This window comes from Callorhinchus milii, unplaced genomic scaffold, assembly GCF_018977255.1.
Source record: "Callorhinchus milii isolate IMCB2004 unplaced genomic scaffold, IMCB_Cmil_1.0 Scaffold5, whole genome shotgun sequence".
Taxonomy (NCBI): Eukaryota; Metazoa; Chordata; class Chondrichthyes; order Chimaeriformes; family Callorhinchidae; genus Callorhinchus; species Callorhinchus milii.
This window is the reverse complement of record NW_024704746.1, coordinates 27,738,060-27,763,892: the sequence shown is the minus strand read 5'-3', so window position 1 is coordinate 27,763,892 and position 25,833 is coordinate 27,738,060. Positions and strand designations below refer to the sequence as shown.

The 25,833-nt window shown below is 39.7% G+C and overlaps 2 protein-coding genes across 10 annotated transcripts in view; both read left to right on the top strand.

Moving 5' to 3' along the window:
* plekha5 (pleckstrin homology domain containing, family A member 5) overlaps positions 1–15,497 on the top strand; it is a 130,495-nt gene extending 114,998 nt beyond the window's left edge. For 5 of the 9 annotated variants that reach the window (XM_042335939.1, XM_042335937.1, XM_042335935.1 and 2 more), the window contains 10 exons: positions 785–837; positions 1,228–1,416; positions 2,572–2,692; positions 4,115–4,239; positions 6,296–6,520; positions 8,579–8,740; positions 9,266–9,396; positions 11,293–11,429; positions 13,750–13,847; positions 14,415–14,480. In XM_042335939.1, the coding sequence (XP_042191873.1) occupies positions 785–837; positions 1,228–1,416; positions 2,572–2,692; positions 4,115–4,239; positions 6,296–6,520; positions 8,579–8,740; positions 9,266–9,396; positions 11,293–11,429; positions 13,750–13,838 (1,232 nt within the window). In that variant the 3' untranslated portion in view covers positions 13,839–13,847; positions 14,415–14,480. Of the gene's footprint in view, positions 1–784; positions 838–1,227; positions 1,417–2,571; positions 2,693–4,114; positions 4,240–6,295; positions 6,521–8,578; positions 8,741–9,265; positions 9,397–11,292; positions 11,430–13,749; positions 13,848–14,414 lie in introns of all 9 variants that reach the window. The other 4 variants (XM_042335947.1, XM_042335948.1, XM_042335938.1 and 1 more) reach the window with 2 other exon arrangements.
* Positions 15,498–21,849: 6,352 nt separating this feature from the next.
* aebp2 (AE binding protein 2) overlaps positions 21,850–25,833 on the top strand; it is a 37,413-nt gene continuing 33,429 nt past the window's right edge. The window contains exon 1 of the mRNA XM_042335027.1: positions 21,850–22,463. Within this exon, the coding sequence (XP_042190961.1) occupies positions 21,850–22,463 (614 nt within the window). The remainder of the gene's footprint in view (positions 22,464–25,833) is intronic.

Here is a 25,833-nt window from a genome sequence, read left to right as displayed (position 1 = left end):
ATAAATGCTCATCCCATAGTTTTTGATCTTAACTCTGTTGTTTGGCTTAGCGTCAAGAACAAGAGAGTGAGCATGTAGAAAAACTGAAGAATGTCCCCTGACCGCAATTATGCATATCCTCATGGCTGTTTAGATAAACATTGATCGATCAGAATCTTATCATTCTTGGAACAATGGTGTGAATGTGTCTGTGTGTGGATTGTGCAATAGGGAGAGAAAGAATAAAGGAGAAAATCAAGGAGGAATAAGTATTAGTTTGTTATATCGGTTTTTTGAATTTCTGCGGCAACAAGTATACCTCATTTCATTCCTTGTTCATAAGCTCTTCTGATTGTGAAAGACATTTCAGTTGCTCATTTTTTTTAAAACAGCAAATCTAGAAAGGTCAGCATGATATGACTGGTTTGACTTTGGTGTCTCAAGAAATTTTATTTGGGCCACATTGAGTCATGTGTTCAAAATGATGTGGCTAAAAGTGCCAGTCAGAACTAGGATGCAAACTACATTGCACTTTGATCCTGATCATTTGAGCATCTGCACAGCAAACCTTTTCTGCAATGCAATTAGCATTGTTTTATGCAACTGAAAAATGCACAGTTCAACAGAGATTGCTTCCTACAACAACAAAATTACATTTTCTAATGTCTTTCACGTTGGGAGGACGCCCCAAGTCACTGGACAATCAGTGTTTCGGACCAAGCTGGGGGTTGGGATCGGGGAGGGTTGAGGGTTAAAATGTCACCTCTTTACTGGAGAGTATCTTAAGACTTTTTTTTCCCTCCAGATGGTTATGAGCCACTGTCTGATTCTTTCTCTGTGCTGAAGTACAGGAATGAGGTGAGTATTTGCTCGAAGAGTCACTAATATTCAGGGTGTTACAATGTCAATAGACTTCACTATAATATTGATAATTGTCTGCTGATTAATACTGGTTAATGCAGTCTTACAAGGTGACTGATACTTCAATAAGTACAGCTCTGTTGTTTTTCTTAGGAAACACATTCATTTTCCATTGCTATTTGTGAAGATGGAAAAGGGAATTGTTATGAAGAATGTGTTTTCATTTTTTTTACAGTGAACATTTTTTTTGTATATATTTTTCTGATGAACACTGGAGTATAATCATAATGAAATGTTTTATAAATGAACCATACGATTAAGAGGAAAGTGAAAGGATCTCAAATCTGTAATGCATTTACTATGTGGTGGGCATCTTGCACTCTTTAGGAAGAGGGAGCAGCCCCTCCTCGTCCTCCTCTCCCCCACTTATATGACTTGACAGAGATGGCTCCCACAGTTCCCCCTCTTCCCAGTGAGAGCAGCCTCTGGCCCTATTCTGCTGGAGAGCTGGTACATCCACCAGATGAAACGAAGACTGAACTTGAACAGGAATATCCAAATAATGAAGCGTATTCTGTAAGTGGCTGACTATTGCTGGTTTGCCACATTTTCTTTACACCATTTCCCCTCGCCCTGATTTTTTTTTCTTTCCCCGAACCTGTTTTACATTACGCCCATTATTTTTCTTCATGTCATGTTTTAATTTAATTGGTTCAATTTTCTTTTGACATTTCATTTAATTTTTCAGAATTTGATTTATTGCTCATATGCCACATTAATGATGAAATAACTGTACAGAAGTTGCCTTGCGTAATTGTGACATAAATAGAATGCTCTTTAAAACTAACAATGCCAAATGGAAACTGCCTTTCAATTGTTTTTTTTTTGCCTTAATGCGCTTAAATGCTAGAAATGAAAGTGTTATGATTTGGATAATGTGCCTTCGCATGACCCACCCCAGGCTCTGCAATTATCCAGGAATAAATGTGGTTTGGGACTCTTTGTATGACATTCTGCAAGGGAAGTAATGGTGGGAATTGATGGTGTAAAAAAATTCTAGCTTAAATCTAAAGTATCTGATCGTTATGCTAAAATGATCAGCGTTCTGAGATTTTCTTTTGGGGGTTATAATTCAATGCATGCTAATTTGATATTAAAAAAAGCCTTTGCATATGTTACCAAATTAAAACTCACCATATTTGTCAATTATATTTTGGCAAGGCAGCTCCTTTGTTAAGCTTATTGTATTGAGTTACTACTGATATCAATCAGCAAGATGGTTCTTAAATTAAAGTTTCAAAGGAATCTTTTAATATCAGTGTAAGACTTTCTTTCAATCGTTCTTTAACATTAGTTAGTTAAAAGTTAGCTATTTGTAGTAGTATTCACAATGAATTCAGAAATAGTTAGTGCTAATCTGGCTATTTATCCAATATTTCATCCACTTGAGATTTCAGCAAGAGTAACCCCTTAAAAATAAATTAACAACCCAGTTTTTAGCAGTGTTTTGTACCTATGTTCTTTGCAATAGATCTCCTGTTTTCTTCTATATGTATGGTAACTTATTTAAGCCTGTGATTCTATTATTAAAACATTTTATTTATATTAGTGGATAGAATTTAATGAGAAACTATTTCAAACTGGAGACTAATTTGGTTTGACTCTTAAAAATTGTTTTAACAAAACTGTGAGACAAATACTGTATTTAATCAGTGCTGTTTGCACCTGAAGGGCCCTGATTATCGACTTTACAAGAGTGAACCAGAGCTTACAACAGTCACAGAAGTTGATGAGTCAAATGTGGATGAAAAGTCAGAAGGTGTTATTGATAAAGAAAGTGGAACATCTAAAGGTCAGTGCTACAATAGGAGACATCCTGTATTTTATCATTGCTTACGTAACCAAAGTCAAGACCATATGATAAAATATTCAAATTACCAGAAAGTCTGCCTGTAAATTCACAGTTTACCATAAATCTGTCATGTCGTGCCTCAGTAACTCCACCTCCACAGTACAAACTGATTTCATACATTGGCAAAGCACTTTGGGTTTCATTTTTTTTGGTCAGCCGGGTGGGTGTCTGACACAGGCGGAAACCCATCACCGTTGCTTAAGAGTCTCCAAACCAAGCTGAGAATTCCATGCGGCCCACCTACACATGGAAATCCCAGAGATTTTTGTTGGAATGGAATGCGCTCTCTCTCTCTGGAAGGACACATATTATTTACCTTATTCCAGAAAGTATTAAGTGCAGGTTGGCAAGAGCTTGGGGACCCCGGTGTGTGTCGGGGGGAGGCGTAACTGAGAGCTCGGGCTTGGAGACCTGAGTTTGCATTGGGGTAACTGTCGGAATCTAAGCAGCTAAAACCGCACAGTTTGCTATTGGCTTTCATTATTGATACTCTTATCATTAGTCACAATTGTTACCACACCATCTTGTTAACCCGACTGTGGTAGGAAATGACTCAATATGATACAGTAGGGTTTAGGAAAATAAGAGCTTGAAGTAAAACATTGAACAAGAAAGGGTGATTTGATCTATGAGGTCCTGCTACTTCCAAATACCGTGGACACGTTACGGACTTCACTTTAAGCCCTTGGGGCAGTGTGGATAGAGTTACTGGTTTGTGACTCCCACTTTCTGATTTGTCTCAAATGTTTGATAGAATCCATGATGCTGTTCTGCTGATCCAGGAGTCTTTCAGTTTTTTATTGGCCTGCAACAATGTTTTCAGACAATGAAAAAACAAGTTTAACAACAGGGAGTCAGTTCATAATTAAACTTGGATTAAAGAGCCCAAGGCCACAGGTTTTTAAATTATCCCAAATTTATAGATAGAAAATTGCAGAAATAATTTAAAATGTATATAAAGCGGAGAATAGGGAAGTAGAACAAAATAAAGCAAATAAGAAAGATATGGCAAGTAGAGGTAAAGTTTCTAAACCTAGGTTTAGTTAATGTTTACAATTACTACAACTTGTGTTTATATAGCATAGATTATTACAATAATAAACCTGAACAATATAGTTCTCAAATTTGTTCTGTTCCAGATACCCATTACTGGAGGGAGGGTAATTATTTGTAATCTGTAGGCTTAATTCATGGCCTGTTAACATTTCCCTGTCCTTTAGTTCTGTGCTTAGTCCGCATTAAAAATGTTCAGGTTGATAAATACTAGAGTATGAATACTTTATGGGTAACACAGGAGCTGGTCTTTGAATGCTTCAACAGAAAGGGTAATCTCAATTAATTATGCTTTTATAATTTTTCCAGGTATGTCTTTTCCAGTCGGTATAGTTCCTCCTCGAACCAAATCACCAATGCCTGAATCTGCCACTATTGCTTCTTATGTTACATTAAGGAAACACAGAAAGATGGATGGAACCACTCCTTATATGGTATGTACTGTGTGGTATGACCTAAAGTGTGGCATGATTTTGAACTATAAATCACACAATTTAATATTATTCATTGATAATTTTCTAACTTTTTTACGGTTGTATATTTGTCTCCAAAGAAAATAAACAATGTAAACATTTCTGAATAAGTGCATCATAATAATCCTTGTATTTGACATAGCACTTATAAGCGCTCTGGAACGGTACCCTGCGTGAGGGGCGATATATAAATGAAAGTTGTTGCTGTTATAACCTCGAAGAGTCGCAAAGGTAATTGTCAAGTGTCATGACTGTGTATTTGTTGGCAAATAACAGCAGATTTGTGCATAGCAAATTCCACAAAAACAATCTTGAAGTCAATGGTTGATTTAGAGGTCGTTGGTCAAGACACTGGGAGAACACGCTCCCTCTTGGGGATGTCATCCACAGGCATGGGGTACATTTCCACATGTATGCACATGACACCCAACTCTATTTTTCCACCTCTCTTTGTGACCCCCAGTCCCCTGATGTTTTGTCAGCTGCCTGTCAGATCTCAGGGGTTGGATGAGCGCAAACTTCCTTCAGCTGAACGTTGACAAGACGGAAGCCATACTCTTCGGCTCTCATCAACGTCTAAATTCTCACGGCTCTCACCTCCTCCACCTACCCGACTTCCCTTAAAACTCTCCGAACCCATACGCAACCTAGGCGTCAGGTTCGACACCCAATTATCCTTTCTCCCCCACATCCGGTTCCTCACCAGCTCTGCCTTCTTCCACCTCCGACGTATCACCCGTCTCCGCAAATACCACTCCTCCAAAGCCGCTGAAACTCTGGTCCATGTCTTTGTCACCTCGCAGCTGGACTATTCAAACGCCCTCCTCACTGGTCTCCTATCCACTACCATCCATAAAATCCAACTCATTTAGAACTCTGCCGCCCGCATTCTCACCCGCACCAAACCCCGCTCCCCGATCACCCCAGTCCTTGCCAGACTGCACTGGCTGCCTATCCCAGAGAGGATCGATTTCAAGATCCTCACCCTCGTATTCAAGTTCCTGCACTCCTCTTCACCCCCCGACCTCTCTGACCTCCTCTCTCCTCAGCACAGTACCCGTTGCCTTCGTTCCTCCGGGACTGGCCTCCTCCTTGTCCACCGAGTCCTCCGCTCCACCCTCGGCGGCCGTGTCTTCAGCCACTATGTCCCGAGGCTCTGGATCTCCCTTCCTCACTGCCTTCGTCTCAGTCCCTCCCTTCCCATTTTCAGGTCCCTGCTGAAGACCTTTCTTTTCGACCGCGCCTTTGGTCACCTTCCTCCTCCCCGCCTCCCCCTGGCTCCCCCTCCCCCCCCAGCTCGGCCCCAGGATCCTAAACTGTAAAGCGCTCTGAGACGCCATTCGGCGTGGAGGGCACTATATAAATCCAAGCTGTTGTTGTTGAGAAACTCCCTTCTCTTTTCGAACAGTGTGATCTTTAAACAACCAAACCAGGAAAATAGGACCTCGGTTTATTGTCTAATCCAAAAGATGTCACCTTCGCAATGCTGCGAATTCCCCCAGAATTACACTGCAATGTCATCCTGAATTATGATCTTAAACCCTGACTTGGGGGCTTGAATCCACAACCTTCTGACCATAGCAAGAGTGTTATTAACAGCCAAGCTAACACCTCTGATACATATTGAGCATCACCTGATTCTCTAGACTTGGTCGGGTATTAATTATTAAGAGATTATATATCCATTATAACCGCCTTACTGAATTCATGAAACCGAAAATTATACATATAACTTGTGGTTTTGTTAATGAATTTGTTTAATAAGAACACGGAAAAAATAGCTCCCTGAGAACCTGTAGTTCACCAAATGGGACTGACTATCAACCGCAGGGCCATTTAATTGATGAAAACCTGACCAGCAGTTAACCACACTAGTATTAAAATTGACCCCAGTGACTCTCAATGCAACAGTGGAGAAGAGATAGTCATAAACTCCATCTACTGGAAACCATGGATTTAATTGTTTATTTTTAAAAAAAGTCAGATCGGGTTATCTAGAAGAGTATTATTATTACAGGAGAGGCCAAAAAGTGCAGTGGACCAGCTTTTCCTTGCAGAAAGTCCACGTCCTCGAATGAGCATAGAGGAGCAACTTGAAAGAATAAAACGTCACCAGCAAGCTTCTCTGAAAGAGAAAAGGAAAGGATTGAATTTGATAGCAGTGCAAGATCAGTCACCATCCAGGAGTCAGTCGAGAGAAAATTTCCAGGCCAAACCAACTAACCCCGCAGAGAAGTATTCTGTAAGTTTCATAGCCTTTATTTTCATGATGAAAGAGGAGATGAGGAGAAACATTCACGGAGTGATCAGGTGGGGAGAGGATAAACTATTCTTTATTAATATTATTTGCAGCTGGTAAGAACAGAGCAAAATCATTAATTCATATCAAAATATTTTTCTTTGGCAAAAAGTATTAAGATTATTTACTGTTAAGTCAGTGCATGAGATGGAAGATCTGGGAGGTCCTAATTCATTGTTTTTTATTTGAATACCACTGACACAAAACCTACTGATTTTATCTGTTCTGCATTAGCTATAGCCAGATCAGATGAAATTTGCATTGCATTTCACTTTATATAGATTGCTTTCATTTGTAAGAGCTCAACAAGACAAACTTCGAGTATAAAAATGTTATAATTGAATAACTTTCCTGCAAACTCTGCAGATGTAATGCTTTTTTTCATGAGAATAACAGCAAAGCAACATTAAGAGGGAGAACTTGGCTAAATCTCTTGCTCGCATTGCTTCAAAGCCATTTGAAAAAATCCTGAAATCCAATTTTGGAAATCCATGTTTTCACAGTTCTCTGGATTTGAACATTAATTATTTTTAATATTATTTAAATCCTGACAGCATGACTAACTGTTCAAAAAATCTAGAGAGTTCAAGAAATTATGGGAAACTGAGCACATTTAATGAATAAACATTATATTTAGACTGCAGTGGGGCATATCAGAGTATTGCTGAAACAGGCAACTCCAGCTTACTTTGTAATGCTTCACCCCAGTTTACGCAGCATATTTGTGGTGAATCTCAATGATTTCTCATGAATTTTCTCATCAAATTCAATATAGATTCAGCCTACGTTTCTCTTTTTTTAAACACAAAAAAACACAAGTTTGTCTTTGAATATTTCCCTTACTGATGCATCACTCAAATATTCTCAGTCACTTTTTACCGTAATACAATGACTTTCTCAGTAAAGGTCACTCACTAATTTCTCCCAACACTGCACTTTTCAGATTTGTTATGTTTCGCAGTTAATTCACAGATTGCTTTTGGAGACTTTATTTTGCACATTTACCATTCCATTCACAAAAGAGTTTGGTTTTTTTCCTGCTGATCACTTACACGCACAGTTAGTTATTATGCCAGTCAAGTTCCCAGGAAAAGTAGAAGGGTTGAGATGAGGCATTAAGTTGAAGGGAGAGGAAAATTGGCAAAGCCTTATCCCAGGCCACACATTATCATCCACTAGCAGGTAGTCTTAATGAGGCCTGAGAGTAAATCACCTGCCTACCTTATTTGTGTACAGATTGTGATACAGGAGGATTTTAAGATATTAGTATTCCAGGAAGATTTGGATAACTTGGCAAATGATTATCACATTTGTATCCAGCAATTGCCATGGACATGACAGCAGAGAAGAAGTCATTTGATCCACTGTGCACCTCCACTGGAGCTAACTTCAATTCCAGTTCCCTGTCCTTTACCCTTTGCAGATTGTTCTTCAAATGTTTTATCTAATTCCCTTTTAAATCTTTAAAATAGCCATTCGTGGCAAAGCATTCGAAGTTCTAACAACTCTCTGCATGAAAAAGTTCTTTCTTCGCTGTTAACCGTTCCAGTGGAAATCCTGAGATTATGCCCCCTAGTGACTGTATACTAAGCAGCGGGGATAATCTTTCATTATCTTATTAAAATCCTCCAGAATTTTGAACACCTATTATAGATATCCCTTATTAACTGTCTCTGTTCCAAAGAAAGCAGATCTTTTACCGAGACACCCCATTCCTACTCTGAGGCTTTTTATGACGTTGATTCTGATATTCATTTTGTAATGGGATGCCTAGAATTACAAGCAGTAATTCCTGAGCACTGTCTTGTATATATTTAATCACTTTCTTTATCAAATACCTTACCTCTAAAATCTAGAATCCCATTTACTTCTATTATAGCCTTTTTTTTAAATCTACACCGCACCAGAATTGTTTCTTACCAAACCCAGCAAACCATGCAGCAAAAATATTACATTGGTTTTTGTTTTAAACTAGTGACTGAACAATGCCTACTAATTCAGGTTCGCAGAAGCAGAACAGTAGAATGTAATATCAAGGAGCTGGAAGCTGCAGTTCGAGAAGATGATTCTGAACAACCTCGAGAAACTGCGGCAGAAGAAATAGCCCGTTTAAAAGAAGAGGATGCTGAGCCAGATCAGTATAAGGTGCACGCCGACAAAGAGGTGAGAACAGCTAAACGTGGGGAATACAAATTGCGTTAGGCTCACTCCTCCTTCATTTGGTGGATTGCTTTCCGGGGGTAATAATCCCTTCAGAGAAAAAATTTGTTCACTCAGTTCATAACTGTTTGTGGGACGCTGCTGTGCGCAATTGGCTGCTGCATTTTCACCCACAAAATACACAGTCAATTCACTTTACAGTATATTTTGTGAAGCGCTTTGCGATCTGATCAATATTTTTGCTCTCAAGGTTGTTTAACACAGCATAAGGTAAATTTACTCCATAGTAAATTAGCTGGGATATGTATATTGAACTGATATGTTAATTGCTTCAGAAATTTCTTACAGGTACACTAAAACTTGTATTTGAATAGGTTTTAATATGATTACTAGTTGCATGAGGGATGGATGAAAATCTTTTCATATTTCAGATTCTTGCATAATTTCAACATGTAGCCAATACAAGACAATGTTTGACACAAAACATTTTGTCATTCTTAACTTGGTCTTTGTTTTATAATTCCACAGATTTCAAAACGGGGTCATATTCTCAAGTTTCAAAGGTGCATAGAGGATGAATCTGAAATATCAGATCCCAATGAAACTCCAAAGAAGGAGCAGAATGTTGACAGAATTAAAGACAGCATTGACAAAAACAGGTAACACTTCTGTCCATAATATTGAAAGTGAAAGAATATTTTTTTTAATTATACTTTCCAATATACCAAAAACTTTAGAACATTCTATGTATCTGTGGCACTTCCTCTAATATGAATACTGTATTGGTGATGTGAGGATAGTGTACTTTGGTATGCAATACTCAGTGTCATCATAAAACTGTTTATGTTAGATTCTCTATCCAATTCAGTTCAAACAGTCTGAGGTGCTCACTCGGCAAGTCGTGCTGCCACACCAGAATATACAGAAGCAATGGCTTCACCCATTCTTCCACGTGGGTAGTAGAAATGGCACAGTCACTCACAGCTACAGTATCAGTCCAGTCTATCAGTCAGACTTTTAATAACTACGGTACAGTATAGCTTTACTGTAGTTTCAGTATAGAACATAAGAAATAGGAGCAGGAATAGGCCATTCGGCCCCTCGAGCCTGCCCCGCCATTTAACAAGATCATGGCTGATCTTCTAACCTATTTCCATTTACCTGCCCTATCCCATGTCCCTGAATCCCTTTAGTTTTAAAAAAATCTATCAATCTCAGTCTTGAATATGTTCAAGGACTGAGCATCCACAGCCTCTGGGGTAGAGAATTCCATAAATTCACTACCCTCTGAGTGAAGAAATGTTTTTTCAACTCAGTGCTAAAGGGCTGACCTTTAATCCTGAGACTATCTAGTTTTAGATTCTCCAACCAGGGGAAGCAGTCTCCCACTCTCTACCCTGTCAAGACCCTTAAGAATCTTATAGGTTTCTATAAGATCACCTCTAATTCTTTTATATTCTAGAGAATATAGGTCTAATCGACTCAACTCAGTGTACTGTAGCTTTCAAAGTTTGGACTGATTCCTCTCTTTTTAAAGTACTCCCTTAAATAACATAAATGAAAATGTTTTAAATAATTCTTCTTTGAGACAGCTATCCAGGACATGAATCCTGTTGGATTAATTGCACATTACGTATAGTCCTGGAGGAATTGGCGTGCCCTCTGAGCCTATTTGAAACTTCCTAGAGTTCAGTATTCGCTGGGCATTGCTACCTACTCGGTACCGGATGTTGCCAGGATTTGGGCTAGCTCCCCATCAGCACTCAGTCCAGTCTATAAACTCACTAAAGCAGTGGAGTTGCTATGACTCAGAACATCCTGGTTCAGAAGGAAGCGGGTTCCAGTGAATGCCTTCAAGTGAGAATTTCACTTCAGTTATTTTTCTTATTTTTCTAGAGGAAATGCTTTAAACTAAAAGCGGTCTTCTAATCTTTAGTTCCTCTTTAAGTAAATAAATTCATGCTTATTACGGTAAAAGTCTGATCTGTTTAAATCATATAATTGCCTAAGTCTTAGATCTGCCCAAGCCCCGTTTAAGACTATATTCTATGCAAGTTTGACATAACTCATACTTTGCATAAGCCACATTAAATGTTCAGTCCCTACCCTATGACTTATGTAAGGTTCACTATGTCAAATACAGTGAATAATAGTGGGATTGTGACATTCTTTTACTTGTTATTCATTTAGGTTTCTTTATGAGATCCTTTGATAAACTCCAGATCCCACCGTCACTTGCCTGGCAATGTTTCATTGCTTATTATTACTGCATATTACACATAACAAACTTGAAACATACACATTGGGGAAAAACCTTTTGTGAAAGAAAAATCCTTGGTTTTTAATCCTTTAATCCTTCATGGAAAAAAAATGAAAGATACTTTCATTTCACAGAGATTTGTTGAATTAAGTAAAATATTACAGTGGTGAGATTTGTAAGTGGCAAATTGTGTTCTCTCCAATATTCAAGCTCTTCAATATCCAGGTAAAAATATTCACGTAGAAAAGTCTAACTTAATTTAACGATGAGATTTTCATACTTCTTTCCCTCCAAGCCTACAGAGTGTTATCCCAGTCACCAACCACAAAACTGAGAACAGTGTGGAGGAGGATGATGTTCAGGAGCAAGACAAGATTAATATTTCATATGAATTAGCCACAGAGGCAACAAAAAGAAGCATCTTTGCAGCAGGTAGGAAAAACTAACCACAGAAAATTACAGCAGCACCAAGTAGATGAAAATAGCTGTAGTTTTACTCTATCGTGCATGCAGCTGTGCTAAAGCAACAGTACTTGTGGTTTCATTGTACTGAAAATGTATAGAACATAGTGAAACTAAATCCTAATTAAGACTATTACCTTTCAAAACACTTTTTTAAAAAAAAACTCAGTAAGTTGTTCTGAGAGCTAATTTGATATACACTTCGATATTTATAACTAACCATTTTCTCACGCTCCACTACCTGGGCTGTGTTTGTGGTCTTCACCTGGTTTTAGCAGAGACTGCAATTGCTATGACCTAAATATATGTAGGTCTGTGGTGATATTGTGAGAGACAGAATCGTTTTAAGAGTCCTGATAAAACAACCTTTTGTGCACGGTTCAACTATATGTGTAGCCTATTTACAGATCTGATGGAAAAGACAAGTTATTACCAGGGATTATTTACTTTGAAAGTATTGATTCAGTTTCTTCTTAGTTCATTTAATGAAGTTGATGGCCATCAGTTACTTCATTTCTTCAGTTTGTGTGTGTGCATTTCTGCTCATGGTGGAGATTAACAGTGGATTGAAGTATTTTTCGATCCACTCTGACAGCATCAAACCTTTCCAGGCCAAGTACAGCTTGGACATGATGCATTGGCGAGCTCCTGGCCCATGACCCTGACAATCTCCTCTTCAGAAAATGACTCCCCTCGTGCCCATAGCTTTCATTTTCCAGACTATACATTTTGATTCCCTGATTCAAATTGACAAACGTGGATAAATTATGGCAAATTTTTGACAGCAGCTGTGTGCATGTAGCTTCTATCCTTTGACGGTAAACTTTTGATTCCCCCAAGCTCTCACTGTGGAAGATACTTCATTCCAAACTATCTGATATTGATTATTTTGCCAAATATCCTACACATAGTCATTTTACTTTGCGGTAAACTCTTAAGCACTTTGAGACTTTTCGAAAGCGAATGTGCGAAAATTGTAAGATTTGTGGATATATTACATTTTATATATTAATCTATTTGTGGATATATATTCCAGTTTGCATTTTGATGACAATTTTCTTTTTTCCCCGTTGATTGGCTCGATATATTCCTTCATATTAACATCTTCGTAAAAAATGTGATCCTTTTATTTCTACCAGTACAGCATTACAGTGTTACAGCAGTTTACAGTGAAATAGTCAAATTATTTTGGACTGTTGCATTCTATTTACGTGCGTCAGCCAAACCTATCTCTACAAATTAAGTTCCACACACGAACATACCTGCCTCACTATCGAAGGTCAGGCTCAGGTGCCTGGACTGTCATTCCCTTGGGACGCCCACCCGAAAGGCACGATTTAAACGTAAATTCGTTGTTATTGTTAAACTCTGTGCTATGAATGTAGATGTTTAAATGCAAATTACCCATCAATCGCTGAACATTGAATAAACGCATATAAGTAAGGTATTTTCCTGCACTCCAATATAAATTATTTCAAGCCCAAGTCGAATTTATGAGCTGTTTGTTCTCTTACTGCCCTGACATCATTCTGATAGTTAAGGCCCTGCCTCAGGCATTCCTGTGCTCGCCATCCACAAAGGTACCATTGATTGGCACATGGAATTGCGTGTTTGTCTGATGTATTGGTTAGCGCCAGAGGCAGGTTATCCTTTTGATTAATTGAATTTTTTGATGGCAATGAAGTTATTTTAATACATTAAAAAAAATTTAAAATTTTTTAAAGGGTCGTAAGGCTTAATTCCAATTCAAGTGGAGATTTATTCCAAAAGGTGTTTAAACTTGATTTGATGTCTTTACAACTGGGAGTCAGCATCCATATAGAATAATTATCCATTATGAAATAAAATATATATTTTATGAGATCCAGTTACTAAGTTGAGTGATAACATACATAAATGTAGAATTTGGTTTATTGATTAAACTTCTCATCAGTGTCTATTAAAATCTTCCCGCACCTGACAGTTACCACCACACAGGTAATAATAATAATCCTTGCATTTTATGTAGCGCCTTATCACTCCTTCGAGACGTCTCAAAGCGCTTTACAGAATGTACTGTAAAATGAATTGACTGTATATTTTGTGGATGATCTTTGTGAATGAGCAATGGTAATACCAGACTGATTTGATGTTTTGTCCCAGAAATCTGAATCATTTTGTGTGTGGCCGTATTGTTTCAAAATGTAACATTACTGTTTGTCAACGTTATATATTATGTCAGCTTTTGAGTGAGATTTGAGTGTCTGCCTTTAATTTACCTTTTTTTAATCGTACTCGCTGTTCTTTGCAGAAAAATCATCTTCTCCATCTCAATCCACAACATCGCAATCTTCCCCACATCCCCAGCTCACAGAAGGATCCCACTTTATGTGTGTATGATTACAAAAAGTAAGCTTTTATTTCAAGTTTTGTCATCTTCCAATCGTTTATTTACATTCCATTTCCAGTTTTCGTTTTTTTTATTAATTTATGTCATTGTTAAGTCAGAGTGGTCTAACTTGTGGCCCAAAGGCCACATCCAGCCCCAACTAACTCCATTCATCTGGCCCACCCACTCCCTCCATAACCTGGAAATGTTATGTTGTCTTTTTGACTGAAATAATTGTTGGAAATCAAAACATTATCATCTTCCAGCCACCGGATTAGTTTATCACCTTCCTACATATTGTTAAATGTAGGTTTTTCTGGTGTTCGTAACTGATGTATGATGGGATAATCTAGCTGTTTTGTGTCCTGGCCGTATTGCTGAAAGCAGATAGAATTAATCAATTTTAAAAAAAAAGGACTATTCAGAAAAGAACCAGCTATCTATCACACGGCTATGGTTTTCATTGTAGACCTATATGATATCCATGTTGCTTTCCCAGTTGGCCACAAAGACGATCACATTCTCTTATAATTAGCCGACTTAAGTTTGAGGAAAGAAAAAATAAAATGTTGTTTTTCACAATGCAGCTCCGATGCTAGCCACAGGTAATTCTTTCTCGTCGACACAAGGCTGAGGGTTGAAGACATTTCACAACGTTTGGAAGTACTGTGGGACTACAGGCAAAAGCCAGCTACTGTATATGGAAATGGAGTGCACCAGAGCACAAGAATTCACACAAGTGCTGGCAGCAACACTTGACTCACACTATTAAAACACTCCTTATAGGAAATACCTTTATGTTGGATACAATGCCGATATTTAAAAATTGTGTATTTCGGGAGAGTGATTGCTCCATGGCAGTTTTTTTTAAAAAATTACTCTTTTTAAGTTCATATGTAAAGAAATCACGGTACATTAGCATAATATGACAATTAGGGTTTTATTTTTGTTTAATGAATATTTGTCAGTATTTTGCTTGTAGTTTGAATTCTTTTATTTTACGCCTGCATTTTAGTTCAATCAGTAACTGTGACCCTATCTTTCGTGAAAGAGTTCACTAATGTTTTATGTATACAATAGGATTTGGCTTTCAATTTGTTTTCTTACTACATTCGATGAACATAGTGCCATTGTATTGGCACAAATTATTGCTGTTACTTAGTAAATTCTGCTGTAACTATTTATACTTTATGTTGTAATGTCTGCAGTTATCGCCAGACTGCTCTCAGCACATATAAGAATGTCACTATGTACAGTAGTTTCCTACATTTCCTGCCCTAAGCAAACTTTTCATAAGGCTTTGTGCAGCATTTCGATGCAACTCCACTCTAGCCAAGTGCAAAGCAATATGTAGAGGGCTACATATCCCGTACCCCATTGCGTGTACAAAATGTAATTATGTTCATTGTGTACATAGCATACAATGAGCAGAGCCTGTAATTATGATGCAACTTACAATTGTTAATATGCAATGTTCATATCATGTTCTGTTTTATATCATGTTATAATAAATGGTAATGTTATTTTGGTGGTGGTATTTTAATATGCATTTATTGCTGATACATAGTGACGAAAAAGACCTAAGGAAACGTGTTTACTTGTATTGTAATGTTGAGGTTTGAAAGTTGATTTTTGACTATTCATGAATATTAAAAAGCTTTTTCATTAAATCTTAAATCCTAAATCATTTTGATTTCTAAGTTCATTTACTACACACTTGCTTCCATTTTCCACAGAAATATTCTCAGTCTGATAATGTGCATTCAAAGTTTTTTTTATTCTTGCTTTAAGTTGAGACTACTTGTGTTAACAGACGTTACATAATGTCAGTTTAAAATAATAATTCTTGCATTTGATATAGGCTCATTATCACGTATTCAAGACAACGAGTAAATATATAGCACCCTTCACGTGGGGTAGCGTCCTGGAGATGTCTCAAATCTCCTTCAAGAAATATACTGTAAAGTGACTATACTGTAAAGTGACTATATTTTGTGGGTGTAAGTTTATATTACAAATGGCACCAAAAGTAAGTGAAAAGCTTTCCAAAACCTTCTCGGTGCATCTTTTAACAGATCCTGGGAAGTGATTACGACTATAATCACTAACAGCCTAAAGTGATCTCTCTTCCCTCGTAAATCCGTGCAACTCTTGGCATACAGAACCATTTAGTGTTTCCTCATGTGTTCAGGTCGTGTTGTCACAAATATTTAATTGGCTGCATTACATTGACTTGAGTCCAGATCACCAGATGTTGTGCTCACGCTGTACAGTTAGGCCACATTGGATGCAGCTTGGTGTGGTATACAGTGTTTCTCCCCAGGCCTCTCATAGCGCAGAGAAGAGCAATATGAATGACTGTTATTGTTTGGAATGATTGGATATGCTAAAGCTCGTCAGCCTTGAAAAAATAATTCTCAGAGGGGATCTTACAGAGATATAGAAGATGCTAATGGGGTACAGAAGGTAAACCTTGAACAGCAGCTTGCATAATAATTGCATTTGCTACAGTGCCTTATGATAATAATAATAATCCTTGCATTTGATATAGCATTTTTCACGTCATCTAGACGTCTCAAAGCGCTTCACAGAATATACTGTAAAGTGAATTGACTATATTTGTGGGTGAAATGTGGCAGCCAATTGCGTACAGCAGTGTCCCACAAACAGTCATGGATTGAAGCGACCAAATGATATTGGTTTTATTTTGAAGGATTACTATCCCCGGAAAAGCGATCCGCCAATCGACTCACAGCTGCTTAATGCTAGGTAAACAGGCGTGTGGAGTAAGGAAACTTGCTCAACATTTCACCCTGCATAGAATCCAGGTCTCTCGCTTACGATGCGAGTGCTCTAACCATTGAGCTTCAGGAACTCCTTACGTCATTGAGACGGCTCAAAGCGCTTCACATGATTTTACTGTGAAGTGTTGTGACTTGTGTATTTGCGGGTGAGCACATGGTAGCCAATTTCTGCCCTGTTCCTCTGCCTTCAAAACCCACTTTAAGATCTAGATGTAGAAAAGCTTTTGAGATGTTTCAACGTTTTAGGTGCTATAATCAAATGTAAGAAATAACTTTGCTTTTCACACGGTCCACACTGCAGGCTGCCTTCAGCTCACAGAACTAAGGACTTGTTTGTAGATGCTGCTTTTATGCCGTTTAGAATATAATGTGACACTTGTTGCTTTATCGTATAACAAAGTTATTCTGATTACTTTTTTTTAAAAAAATACAGTATTTTGTGTTTCTAAATGCTACCAGGTGCACAGACCTTGGAAAAGTAGTATGTACACCAAATATATATTAATTTATGTGCCTAAAGGATGATTTCTCATCTGTCCTTTCCGTTTCTCTGTTGAGGCATCAGTTTTCACAGTGGGTCTCCTCTGTCTTTCACTGTTAAAGTCTTTCTCTGAAAGGCTCCATTTCCTATCTACATCTGCCTCTTCTTTTTGTCTCTGTTGGTCTTTTTCTGTTGCCCTTACTCTCCTCCCCCACCGCTTTATTGTTGACTGGTTCTGAAAGGAGAAACTCCTGCCAGTGACACAGGCGGCTTTGTGAACCAGATGATATCTATCAGACAAATTGCAAAACTCGCACTGGTATAAAGTAATTGCCCGAACCTGCCAGGGGTGAAAAATCTCCCAAGGTGTGTATTGGATTTTATAGAGTTAGATAGCTAAAGCCATGTCTCACAAAACCACTCATGTAGCTAATAAACAAATTAAGAACATTCATTGCATCAACAACTTACACTTGCATACAGAGCCTTTCACAAAGAGTGGGAGATGGGATGCAGGAAACCAGCAATCACCCTCATGATCGTTTCCAGTGGATGACGGGACAGCTAAGAGGCTTTCTGAGCTCACATGCTACACACCAGAAGTGTACCACACCTCCAGTAAACTTCAACTGCACTATAAATGGACCCACAGGAATAACTGATTCAGACGGTATACGACAGTGACTAAAAACATCAGAACAACCTGCAGGACCTTTACAGTCATTCTGGGAGGCTTATTTGGTGGCAACACGGTCATAATAATAATACTAATCCTTGCATTTGATAGAGCGCTTTTCAGGTCTTCTAAACGGCTCAAAGCGCTTTCACAAAATGTACTGTAAAGTCAATTAACAATATTTGTGGGCGAAATGCAGAATTCGCACAGCAGTGTCCCACGAATGATCCGTTTTTTTTTGAGGGATTATCACCCCCAGAAATCAATCTGCCAATCCACTGCTAACAATCAGGTTCCTATTTTTACAGCGAGATAAACAGCCGTGTGGAATAAGGAAACTTAGGACACTGCCCTGCGTGAGGAGCGCTATATAAATTCAAGTTGTTCGTTGAAGTTCCCGTGACACTACATCTATTTGAAAAGCAGAGGGAGTTTCTCCCAGTGATCTTGCCATCCCTCCTCTGAATCAATTGGTCATTCATCTCATGGCCGTTTACAGGACAACATATCTGCTGCATTTGGCTTCAGAAACAATCATTGCAGTAAATACTAAAACACACTGTAGGATATTTTGAGGTGATAAGTTGTGATAAAAATGCAGGGTCCTTATAAAATGGCACCTATAAAATTTGGCAACTTAGGTGCTCAATCGGTAGCAGTTCACCTCTGAATCAAGCTTGTGGGTTCAAGCTGAGTCTGTCAAATCCTGCAACGTTTAAAATAATATTACGCTCCACTCAGGAGTGAAATAATATCCCGACTAATGAGCTTAAGTAACAAAATGAAGAATAAACCATTGATTCAAATCCAATTCAGTAAAACCTTTCATCTTTAATATCCCCAAATTGCACAGGCTTGAAAGATTAGGCAATTTAGGAAGCATTTTGAGTGGAAAGTGCCTATTATACCCTCCAAAGATTCCACACCCTTAACCTTTAACACTTTTTCATTTGAATGTTAAACCTTCACTGAAGGGCTCTTCTCATTCTTTCAGTGACCTCCCTCTCCCACCAAAGAGGCTGACATATGAGTTCCAAAAATCTTTTGCTTTGTATCATCAGTAATACAGTAATTAGGCACAACGTAATTATTCAGTAACGGACAGAGTTAAAAGTACCAACTAACTTTCAAAATCAATTGCATGTATCAGCTGCCGTCCATTTGCATGTCGGATTCTTATAAATTGAAAAAATTAATTAGTTATTATGTCGTCTGATTTTCCCCTATCCTCCCCTGTTCCCACTTCATGGTTGAACAGCCGACTGCCGCTCGCTGTCTGAGCTTGGTCATGAATGGCCACATAGTCAAGACGACATGCACCTGTGGAGCTGAACTGACTTTATATTTCCTAACCCAATTACTAAAAGCAGGCAACACACCATTTTATTTGTGGATTTTTTTTTGAAAAGGACAATGGCAAGCACAGAAGTGTGGCTTCTTCTCAGGGCCCTTAGAAGGTGGATGTCCAATAAAAGAATTTAGTTCACAACATCCTAAGAGGTTCATTCAACCTCGTGAAACAGATGTACCAGGGAGGTGTATCCTCATTGAACACATCCGCTCGTCAGTGTTTATTTCCGTGCAATTAGACATTTTACAGCTCAAATAGAAGGCACTTTTGTCTTCAACATAATCCTGGCTTAATTTCACTGTGAGCCTGGCAAGACTCGAGGAACGAGAGTCGTTAAAAGCTTTTTCTCTTCCCATAATAAGTCATTGGCACTTTAGGAAACGTAGCCGTTTCAATCCAACGCCAGTACGATTCGGTCGAAAAGCAGTGTGTTCACAATCTCCAGCCCCTGAACACCAGCAACACGGTTGGCTTCTTAAAAGACTGGGCTTCCAGATCTTTCGTCTGTCGTTTGTGAAAGTATTATTTAATTTGGTAACGATTGATAGCTTTGTTTTGTTCTGTCCTTTCTGGTAACACGGTTATGCTTGAAAAAAACATACGTCTTCTGACTTTAAATCTCTTTGCTCTGCAGGAGATACGTATTTTGGTGAGTAGGTCCTGATGAAGGCAAAAGTTAACTGTTTAAGTCATGCGCCTTTGAATAATAAAAGTACTTACGTTTTGATATTAAGTCGCTGAACGCAACGCCTGCTACCAGTTCTAACAGCGAAATATGGATTCTCAGTGAGTGAATTCCCGACCCCAAGAGATTTTAAATAATCCCTCCCACAAAAAATAATAACTTGGTCACTCAATCCACGACCGGTTGTGGGACGCTGCCGTGTGGAATCGGCTGCCGCGTTGCGCCCACAAAGCACACAGTCAATTCACTTCACTGGACATTCTGTGAGGCGCTTCGGGAAGTCTCACCGACGCAATAAGGTATATTAAAAGGGGAGAATGTTTTTGGTCTGATTAAATACTGCCTGACTTTGCTGGGCAAATGTTTCCCAATTACAACCCTAACCAGTAGATGGAGCACGAAACTACTTACTGACAGTGCAACCTTAAGAATTGGGAAAGGAATGATCACTTGGACAGTAATTTCTCCGCCCGACAGGAACAGATATGTCCCATCATCCACTCAATGTAACTGTACTGATGGTATCTCTGCAGCTTTCGCTTGAAGGTAGTAGATGTGCGGAAGGAGAAACAGAGGATATTGCGTTTCGCCCACAAATATACAGTCAATTCACTTTACAGCGTATTCTGTGCAGCGCTTTGAGACGTCTCGAAAACATGAAAAGCGCCGTATCGAATGCAAGGATTATTACTCATTGTATAAATTTCTCTCAAGATTTAAAGGTAACATATTGACCTGTTGCTTGATTGATTGATTGATTGATTTACATTTTGAAAGGTATTTCTCCTCGTAGTAATAATAATCCTTGCATTTTAATATGGCGCCTTAATCAGGTCTCCAAGACATCTCAAAGCGCTTCACGCCAACGTACTGCGCAGTGAACCGATCCCTAAAAAAATGGTCGTCCCCAAACTCTCAAGAAGTACCCCCTTCGCTCTTCAGCTGATGGAATGGAATGGTCGTTGCGTTTGATCCGGTGTCTTCCGTGTAGTGGGAGTGTTTTAGAAGCGTTCCGCAAGATTGACTGGAATTAACGAGGAGTTGGTAACCGCAATTTAACATCTCTTCTGAGGGACAGAACCTCCGACGGTGCAGAACTATACCGTTGGATCAGTTTAGGCTTTCGGAGCAAAGTTCCAACACAGGGCTTAAACCCACGACTCTGACGTGGGTTTCTGACTCCGATGTGAGAGAGCGAACAACTGAGAGCCAAAAACTGACATTCCTTCACAAGATTGGTCTGGAATGAAGAAGGCCCTTTGGCCCATCCAACCTCATCCCTCCAGCGCCCCCCACCCCCCCCCCCCCACCGTCCCCATCCCTCCAGCGCCCCCCTCCCCCCCCCCATCCCTCCAGCGCCCCCCCCCCGTCCTCCCACCACTGCGGCACTTCAGTTCTTACCAAACAGCACCAAACACTGTGCAATTAGTGAAGTGGGAAACATCGTTCCGAGGAAAGAGAGTACATCCCATTCAGGATACCGCGAAATTTATCACTAGTAGTATTATTACTTTTATTATTACTATTATTACTGGTAGTATTATCACTATTACTATTACTATTATTACTGGTAGTATTATCACTATTACTATTACTATTATTACTGGTAGTATTATCACTATTATTATTACTGTTATTACTAGAAGCATCATCACTATTGCTATTACTAGTAGCATTATTACTATTATTATTGCTATTATTGCTGGCAACATTATTACTATTACTATTACTGTTATTACTAGTAGCATTATTACTATTATTATTACTATCATTACTAGCAGTGTTATCACTATTGCTATTATTACTAGCAGCATTGTTACTATCATTACTACCATTATTGCTGGCAACATTATTACTGTTGTATTCGATGTATTTCGGAAACGCGCTCCTCGGTCCCTCCCCGGAGGCCGTTGGTCTCTGAGCCGCCGTAGCGCTCCCCCCCCCCCCCCTCCCTCCCCGCGCGGCCGCCGCCGCCGCACGTGACCCGCGGCTCCGCTCCTCCGCTCCGCTCGCGCTGAGGGAGGAATGGCCGCCGCCGCCGCCCGCGCCGCGTCCTCCTGCCCCGCCATCAAACCCGCCGCCGCCGCGCCTCTCCCTCTCGCTCTGTCTCTCGCCGGCGGCGGCGAGGAGGAGGAGGAGGAGGTGGAGGAGGAGGAAGAAGAAGAGGAGGAGGAGGAGGAGGTCGCCGACGCGGCCGCCATGTTGAACGGAGCGGCGGCCACGGGAGGAGGCGGTAAGAGCTGCAGAGCCGAGGCCAAGAGCAGCGGCGCTCGGTCTCAGGCCTCGAAACAGCCGCGGGAGGAGGTGGAGGAGGAGGAGACGGAGCCCGAGGCCGAGCCCGAGGCCGAGCCCGAGAGCGCCCGAGAGGAGAGCGGGAGCCCGCAGGCCGACTCCCACAGGCCGGCCGGCCCGGCCCGCCACCAGCACCAGCACCAGCACGTCAGCCCGGCCCCGAGGAGCGGAGTCAGAGCCGCCGCCGCTCAGCAGCAGCCGCCGCCACAGCCACAGCCGCAGCCGCCGCCGCAGCAGCAGCAGAAACACCGGGAGGAAACGGCAGCTCCGGCCGCCGGGAACCGTCGGCAGAGTTTGGAGAACTCGTCGGATGGGGAACCGCTCAGCCGCATGGACTCCGAGGACAGGTGAGGGCAGCGCCGGTGGGTGGGTGGGTGGAGCGGGGGGCAGACACCCCCCCCCCCACCCCCACGGCTTCAGGGGGACACCTGGGCTCTCCCCTCCCTCCCTCCCGCCCGCCCACCGCGAGGCTCTGTAACCCGCAAATGTCCGACTGTCTTGTCTGAGCAGCAATTTGTGGCGGACATCTCTCTCTCTCTCTCTCTATCTCTCTATCTATCGAGATCGAAAGTCCCGGGTCAGTCAGTCAGTCTCTCTCTCTCTCACTCACACACGGTCTGAGTGCATTGGTCACACAGGGTCCCCATTTTACGCGGTCCCGACAAGGGGAGGAGAGAGAGAGAGAGACAGAAAAGTTTTCACAGTCGAGGCTCTGTGTCTGTCTGTCTGTCCCTCTCCCGTTACCTTTGTATTTGACGTGTGTAAGTGAACCGCACCGCCGGAGCCCGAGGGGGACCGGGACCGCGCGTTCAACTCTCACTGGACGTCGGTGTTCCGTCCCGAACCGTAAAAGTGTGTGGCGATCAAGACTTAAGATGGAGTACGTCGCTTCTGTGTCGTACTGTGGCTGAAGGGGAGTCGGGTGGTGTAGATTTTAATACCGGAGCGAGAGCCAAAGTGACTTCGGAGTCCCGAGTCGCGTGGCTTTGCTTTGGAGTGTCTGTGACTTGGGAACATTTTAGTTATATCGTCTGAAACGATGTTCCTTTACCGTTGCGGTTTTGATTGTTTCTCTATCCACATCCCCCCCCACACACACACCCACACACACACCCACACACACGCCCACACACACCCACACACACACACACCACACACACACACCCGTAGTAGAACAGGTAAAGGGTATCTTTGGGAAGATACCGTTTATTATTTCTTTAACAACTCTGTAGCTCTTCCCGAAGGCTTTCGTAGTGAATCTTGAGACGTTTTGAAGAACGTTGATGGGACGGTTCACCAGAAAAATCTCTCATTATACACCGATGCATTAGTCATTACTCCAGTTGCTAAATAAAATTACTCACCCCCTCAATTAGGTCCGAAGTCGTTTTTTCCCGGATCACAAAAACCTGCGAGTAACTGAGCTGTGTACCAGATTCTGTAGTCGGTGTGTGATGAAAGTACATATAAATCTTTGTAACTAATTAATGAATGGTTCAGTTGGTGGTACTGCTAATAGAAACTCAAAATAACATTAATCGACAGTTTTGTTTTGTATAACACACGATTTCGTTAAAACTAAGCATGAATATGGGTCACATTCACAAATCAAGAATAATAGTGTTGGGAATTTTTTTAAAAAATTCCGTGCATGTCTCAGCTATCAGAAGTATTTTTAGTATGCAAGGAAATATTTTTAGTCTTATCAGTAAATATGTTCTTTCAAGTTTAAGTTGGCAGTTCAGTGTTCTGAGATATTTTCTCATTTACTGCATACTAGTTGTAGTATGTCATGAGGGTATTGTAAGGCTGCAGTAGAATTAAATACCTAGTTTATGTCGATGAAAAATAAATGAGTGATTAAAAGTCATTTCATGGGTTTCAGAAACAGTGGTTGTGACTGTCATCCTTATCCTTGAGATGAAGTTATGACCTTCAAATCATTCCTGCACATCCATTGACTTTCTGATGCATAAACTAGATTTATTGGGATCGTCTTATATTTTGAGTTTGTTCTTTTTCCAATTCAGTTGTGAGAATCAAAAGTGTTAATGTGCTTAATAAAACTTAATATAACTTCCTATAATAACCATCAAAAAAAACTCTTGTTCTGATATCCATACAAAATAACTTGTGCTGATATACATCTGTGAAATGTGTAATGAGTTGTTGAACAACAATTGACCATTCAAAATGAGCATTGTAGAATTGTTGAAAGTTATGAAGCTTGACCTGATATTGAAGTAAATTTATTGGTAGAATGTTTTGTTTTGCAGCAACAGGCTAGTTGAAAGTGTGTCAAAGCAGGTGGCATGACGAGCCGTGAGTGCTAGTAGATTTGAAAGATTTCAGGACATTAAGTCAAATAGTTCTTTATCTTCATTGGGCAACAAAGTACAATAAATGTCTCCTGGAATTTTTCATTTGATTTTACTTTTTATATCTTTTGTGAAGTGCATACAGTTTGAAACAAAAAGTACAGTGTAGCTATTTACAAGTGGATTGTGTGAGAATAGTAATGTCTTCAGATTAGTAATCACTGATTGGAAATTAGGCAATGTAAATTTGTGCATCTCGAGCAGACCAAGTTGGACTTTTTTTCTCAAGCTTTGAGGGAGAGAAAAAGCCCCTGATAATATGTTGTAGATTGATACCTGTATAATTATTTTCAAATAGAATTCTGGAAGATAGCCCATGTAATAAACCTTAACAGCCTGCTTTGAAGAGAATATTGAATTATTGTAGGTTACTGCAGGAATTAGTCTGTGAAACAAACCCATGTGAACTTTGGACAAGTTGTTTCATGACACAACCATGAACAACACTTGATTTAAGGCGTTGAATTCATACCAGTAGTTCATTTTTATTGCTAATAGGTGTAGTAGAGGCTGGATAATCCTATTTATTCATTGTGAAAGACAGTAAACTCTGCATTTGGTTTAAATGATTTCTGTGTGCTTAGAGAATTAATGAAATACAAATTGAGTATATTTGGCTGTACCTCAATGTATTTCTCTCGCTCTTGTTCTGTGTATTAGTAATGCTTAAATTGTGTGATTGTAGCTGTTGGTTCATTATTTGCAAATGTGTAAATGGTAATTAATAGCCTTTCAGAGCAGAGAAAAAAATCTTAACATTGAAAAAGACTTTTGTTAAAAGAGTAGCTATTTTAATAAAAGGAGCAGTGAGGCATTACTAATCCTAACTGTAGGATATGTTGAATTAAGATTCACAATTCAAATTATTTGAATTTGATTATTTACAGATTGGTGTAGTTAGTTAAACCATTAAACACATTTTCTTCCCTGCCTATCTATCTCGTGTCACTTTCTAGCCCTCCATCCCCATCCGTTGATGTAAGCACTGATTGTTTTGGTTGTTCTAAATATTGAATGTTTTTCTAATAGATAATTTTCATTATTTATTAGAAAAACCTTCAATATTTAGAACAACCAAAACAATATTTTTGCAGATGAGATTTTAAACAGCAATGATTAAGTCAAAGCACCTTCAGTTTGCTTACTTTTTTCGGCAAAATGACTTGTGAAATTTGTTTGTTTAGAATAGTTATGTAAGAAAGGCTGGGAATGTTTTTCAAAACTATTTGGATTAAAACAAAACTGCTACTTGAGTTGTTTAATTTCAACAGACAGGAGTATGAGTATAAGAATTCTGCAGTCACAAGAGCAGAATAGTATATGAATATAAGTGCAGCAT